Source organism: Notothenia coriiceps, unplaced genomic scaffold, assembly GCF_000735185.1.
Source record: "Notothenia coriiceps isolate Sejong01 unplaced genomic scaffold, NC01 NC01_scaffold00021508, whole genome shotgun sequence".
NCBI classification, from domain to species: domain Eukaryota; kingdom Metazoa; phylum Chordata; class Actinopteri; order Perciformes; family Nototheniidae; genus Notothenia; species Notothenia coriiceps.
In genome coordinates, this window is record NW_011354209.1 from 335 (window position 1) to 6336 (window position 6002).

The 6002-nt window shown below is 42.9% G+C and overlaps 1 protein-coding gene across 1 annotated transcript; it reads left to right on the top strand.

Moving 5' to 3' along the window:
• Positions 1-294: 294 nt before the first annotated feature.
• LOC104953310 (MAM domain-containing protein 2-like) lies at positions 295-5365 on the top strand (the record flags this gene model as incomplete). Its single annotated transcript, XM_010780228.1, has 8 exons — positions 295-441; positions 1083-1202; positions 1337-1476; positions 2366-2462; positions 3260-3418; positions 3970-4223; positions 4845-4929; positions 5033-5365. Coding segments are annotated over 8 exons (1049 nt in total), but the record flags the coding sequence as incomplete, so codon positions are not given.
• Between the last annotated feature and the right edge of the window lie 637 nt (positions 5366-6002).

Sequence of the window (6002 nt, forward strand, 5' to 3'; positions counted from 1 at the left end):
TTGGCCCTATAGCCGTAGCGCCACTTCTGTGACGTCACAGAAGTGTTCAAATCTGGATCAGTCTGTATCAGATCCGTTGCAGCCCCTATTTAAGAGATTTGGGTATGGAGGAAAATAGAGAGGGGTTGTGTTTTCTTACACTTGGTGAGTTCCCTGGAACACCGGGGACACATATTCATGTATAAAAGACGTACAAAAGTGCATTTTGCATGATAGGTCACCTTTAAGTTAAGGCAAAATACAAAACAGTGTTAATCCAACAACATCTGCTGATCCCATACATGTGATCCACAGAGCCGACCTTTGACCCCTCCATCGCTAACTGTGACTTTGAGTCTGGTTTCTGCCGCTACTCCCAGGAGCAGATGATCGGGTCGTCGTGGAGGAGAGTGTCTGTGAAGCCCAACATATTTAGGAACGGAGACCACACCACAGGGGCAGGTGGGCTACAATGAATAATAGTCTATTTAAGTTTAGGGGGCGCTATAGAGCCATTTTGCGTGCGCCGATTATGAAACCCCCAAAATATCAAATTTTTCTGAGGGTTTGGAGAAAGAAGCAGGAGCGTTTACTAGATCTCTGAAGTCCATCCTTATCTCTGCTTAAGGATAGCAGTCCCTGACTACATCAACCTTTACTAGCATAACACTAAAATCTGTACAGTCAAGTTAATCCAGTGGAGTTTGATTGTGGGTATTGTGGTCAACTTGTTTGCTTCACAAAGCTTTTAGCCCTATTTAGCTTATTGTTTTTGCCATTTTTACTATCTGGTTGTTGGTAAATGTTGCCACCAGAAGCAGTTGCTTTTTAAAATTTAAATTGCTAATATGTTAGCGATTACCATTTTATTAGTGGTGGTTGCTTTGTATAGATTTAGTAGTAAAGAAAATCGGATGACACAGCTTTAAAAGCCAAAGGGTGATAATGTGGTACATCCAATCTGGATTTGAGGGTTAAAACAATTTGAAAACTGTTGAATTCAAGATCAGTAACAGGTGGCAGTAGTGACAGGAACACTCATGGCATGGACTCAGAGGAAGAGACCGTTTTGAAGGGAAATAAAGGCTCTCTTCTCCTTCAAGGATATTTCCTGTTGGCTCACTCCTGGCTGAGCCCTCTCTCTGGTTACGTTAGTCGCCTGATCGGTCCAACTCTGCCCGGGAACATGAAGTACTGCCTGAGATTCTACTTCTCCCTGAGGGGTGAGTGGCACCCCAAAAACTCTCCGGATGAAAGAACATTTCCATCATGTTATCGCTGTCTGTGATTGTTTGATTGTAAATGCTGTGATTTATTTGACTGACTCACCGACCAAAAATAACTCTGGCAACTGCAGGTTTCAACCAGACGGACCAGGCTCTGGCTGTGTATCTGCAGCAGGGCAGCAGCCAGGAGAGGATCTGGACTCAGGGCGAGAAGTCCAGAGGAATCTGGATCACAACGGACGTCACCTTCCAGACATCAAAGCCTGCCAAGGTCAGAAGAGAGGAAGAGGAAATATCAAAGGCAGAAAACAGTAGAGAATAAGCGTGAAAGGGAAAGAGGGAAGGATCAAAAAGGAAGTAAGTGAGGGGAGGAGAGAAAGAGGGAGACAGTGAGCCAAATAATTAATGAATAAAGGACGGGAGGAAGGGACACAGGAAATAATAAACAAACAAGAAGGGCATTCAAAAAGTGCAGACCTCCGCAAGGGCAGAGAGCACAGAGCTTTGCTAAGGCCTTTACCATGAACAAAAAGTAATGCTCCAGGAAGCAGATCCGCTCCAGAATGTAATGAGTTCTTCCTTGGCTCAGGATTCACCTTTCCACCAAGTTTCATTGACATTGGGCCAGTCGTGTTTTTCTAAGCCTGCCCTATGAAAGACAAGCAGACCACAAACCAAACTGAAGACATCCCCTCATTGGTGATTCGTGACAATAGAACAAATTATCACTTTCTAATTTTTAATCTTAAACAATAGTGTTGTCCTTTACGGAGCCCTGAGGGGACAACAAGCCTGTTCTCACTTTCTGCTCTTGTGTTGGAGCCTTTTACAGTTCAGCTTTTTGATGCATCTGATTTATTTAAGTACTGTGTTTGTTCATGTGCATGATGAGAAGGAATTCATCCAGATGACTAAATGCTCAAAGGATTTCCCACACTGGCCTTTTCTTCCTTTCTGAACACATTGAACCGATTTAAAGATTCCAATTGAGGATTTTTTCTTCCCCATGAGGAAGTCTCACGCAAGGCAGAAACAAACAGAACGTGTATGTAATGACTTGTTTGTAGTTTCTGTTTTTTCTCCAGAGATGTCAGTGTAAATGAGCGATGGTTTTGACCCTCTGATGGCGGAGCTGCTCACTGCTTTCCTCTGCTGTTCAGGTGGTGTTCGTCAGCACTTGCAAGAGCTTCTGGGACTGCGGCTCCGTGGCTTTGGACGACATCAGCCTGAGCCTCGGAGACTGTGAGCTGACAGAAGGTACAAACTGCAACAACAAAAACAAATCATAGCGTGCTCATACACATCTCTATTTACCCTGTTCAAAAATCCATTCCCCATTTTTAATTGCAGTCAGATGACATCAAAATACTCCCAAAACAATAGGCACACATGCTGTTAAGCTAAACGCAGCAATGAGAAAACGAGTTCCAGTCCGCGAGTCATGGCTGCATTATTACCACCAAAAATCTAAATTCAATGGGTTTTGATGATTTCCTCAATTTCAGGATCCTTTTTGTATTTGGTCCCCTACTGTCACTACTGTCACATCAGAGCCCAGGGTGCTCTGATTGGTTAGCTGGCCGGCTCTTTTGTGATTATTCAACCGCTTAGAGATGTCCCGCCCCTTAGCCTATCAGAGAAGAAGCACAATTGTTACACAGTGATGTGATGTTATTATGATACAAAAGTAGTCCAATGGAGGCATTTCAGGCAGGAGGGGGGGGGAAACTGATATCCAGACCTCCACCAGGGGTCTCTATCTTCCCTCTCCAACAAAGAAGGTATGAATCACCCCAAGTTATGCCTCACAGCTCCCTGTCAGTCCAACCACTAGGACACACACCTTGTGGGTCAGAAGGGGTCAAAAACAAAAAAGTCTAATTTACAAAGAATACTATAACAAAGAAACGAAGGGCCATGTGACTTGTGCTCCTTATTTGTTTTGGTCCCTGATGTCTGCCGACACAGTTAGTTCATAGTTTTGTTTTAAAGGCAACTATCAAATACAAGTGTTACAGAATTTTTTTTTGTGTGTTTTCATGTTGCTGTTGCAGGCTCTGCGTTGCCGACTCTGACCGGACACTGTGACTTTGAGGCGGGCCTGTGTGGCTACACTCAGGACAAGCAGAGTGACAGTGGAGACTGGGAGTTGAGACGAGGACCCACCCCTACCTCCTACACCGGGCCGAGAGCAGACCACAGCACGGGATTCGGTCAGGGTCCCACGCTTAACGCTCCTACCAAATCCACAATATTCTGCACGCTCTAAAGCAGGGGTGTCCAAACTACGGCCCGGGGAACCAAATGCGGCCCGCGGCCCATTTTGAATCGGCCCTCAGCTAATTCCAAAAGTATATTGAAATATGGACGCAAAATGAAACTTGTGCTTGTCATATACTGTACTTCTTAAATATATTTGTACAAATATATTACACGGTATTCATGTGTTAAAAGGTCAATTAAAGTTGGAAACATTTTCAAACAAATCTTAGTTGATACAAAATAATAACCCAATAACTTAATTACATAACAAGCATGAAATACACCCTTCATATTTTCTCTTTTTATAAGCAATATGAGGCTTGTTTTTTTTTTACTTATAACTAAACTGACAATGCAATATACCTCACCTCTATCTTTGTATGTATGTGACCCTCAGTGAAGAAAGTTTGGACACCCCTGCTCTAAAAGAACAAGAGAAAGTTACACAGTAACACAGCTTGAGTAACTGTCTGCGTTGAACCCGTTGACCTTTAATTGACAGGATACTACCTGCACATGGAGGCGTCGCCCATGCTGTCGGGTCAGAGCGTGCGGCTGCTCTCTCGACCCCTGAGAGGCTCCAGGGGGCCTCAGTGTTTGAGCTTCTACTACCACATGTACGGCTCAGGCACGGGTCAGCTCAGCGTTCACCTCCATAAGGATGGAGAGGATGCGTTGCTGTGGAAACTGAGCGGAGAGCAGAGCGTTGCCTGGCTGAGGGCCACGGTGGAGTACAGGAGCAATATCCAGCATCAGGCAAGAAACCTCTGAGGGCTGTTTGTATTTAAAGTCTGTGCGCTGGACATGGATATTGTTAGAAAAATATCACTCAGGATGCAGTTCAATACCAGTTCAAAGCAGTATGTTTAGATTAGCTAAGAGTAAGACCCACGTTAGAAATTATCATGCTTGTCATATCTATCTCCATAGAGGCTGAATCATCTTGTTAATCACTTACTGTATCATAGGCCTAAAACAGTCCCGATGCTCTTCTAGGTAATCATACATCCTGTCATGTACACAGCTACAGTTGGGATACCTTTGTTATCATGTGCTACTCTGATATTGGAAGAGTACATTCAGTATTTTCCCAACAGATATGATCAGCCTATTAAACACAATACATTATAGGATTCCTAACCTTTTGGGTTGTTTTGCATATGAGTTAAGGCTGATTTTCAGGAGGTTTGACTGTAAATAAGGAAGATAAAATACATATCCAGCAGCTACAACAGTAGAATGCAGCCTAAACATTGCAGCAGTGCACCCTAATTGTGTCATATACAAAGATATATCAGTCACACGGGCCATATTCTGCAGAAACAGTATTTTTAATACTTTTTGCTTTATAGCTCTGTACTTCTCTCTCTGTTCCAGATTGTGTTTGAAGCCACAAGGGGTTCATCCGTAAGGAGTGACATTGCCATTGATGACATTACCTTAGAGAGCGGACCTTGCCCAGGTAAAACATCTACAGTATTGAATGTTGAACACATGGTTTAAGATTAAACATCAAAAAAGAAAATGAACAGAGAATTACCTGATTTACTTCTGTTCCCCTGCAGTAACGAAGATAGAAGCCCCCGTGGGAAGCTCCAATGAAATCGAGTAGGAGGAAGATCAGCTGCGTACGATGCATGAACCCACCCCGTGTTTTTTATGTGCACATTACAGACTCCTGACTCCTGCGTGTCAATCAGAACATTTAGTAGTGCGGGTAAAAGGAAACTTTTCATGTAGTTCCGTTTTGTTGAAGCATCACCAATCAGGTGTATAATAGTCCGCATTGCTCTCTGCACTGTAGCAACAGAGTAAGTTTAACTGTGTTTTTTTTACATGTATATGCATTAGATTAATGCTCAATGCCAAATAAAGCGAGAAGGTTAAAAAAAAAAAACGTTGGTATGTGTTTTTACTGGTTGATGTTGAATTGAATACCTCTTTTCACTGTCACCTTGTGGGAATGCAGCTTAGGATCTTCCAATTCATTAATGAATAACGAACTGACTAAGGACAACATTTTTGGATCATTACTGAAACCCAAGTGGAAACATTTCCAACATGTCCCTAGTTGGACCACATAACTGTAAGGACTATGACACAGAATATACAATAACAAATAATACTAAATATACTCAAAAGCACTCAAATCTCTGCCACTGCTGATGTGATATTGGAAAAATACAAACCGCAAATATCGTAAACTTCCACAAAATCCTTGCGAGTTGCAATATCAGGCAAGTATGGCAGGATCAGATCAGCTGCTCATCAGTTGCCCCATCAAGCAGTCAGAAGCAAGTCGTGACATGTTATATGTTTTTCAAAAAATCTCTCATCCCCAAAGCCAAGAGATCTTTATGAAAGAGTCATAAATGTGCTCAGAAAATACGAGGCTGATGGGTCCAGTAGTAAAAAGTGAGCATGCACCAACATCGAGGAGCTAACGTCATTAGTAAGGAGTCAGACGGATTATCTGTAGTGTAGTTAAGTGTGCTTTACCAAAACATGGCTGCAGCTTTAGGTCTGACCTGCACC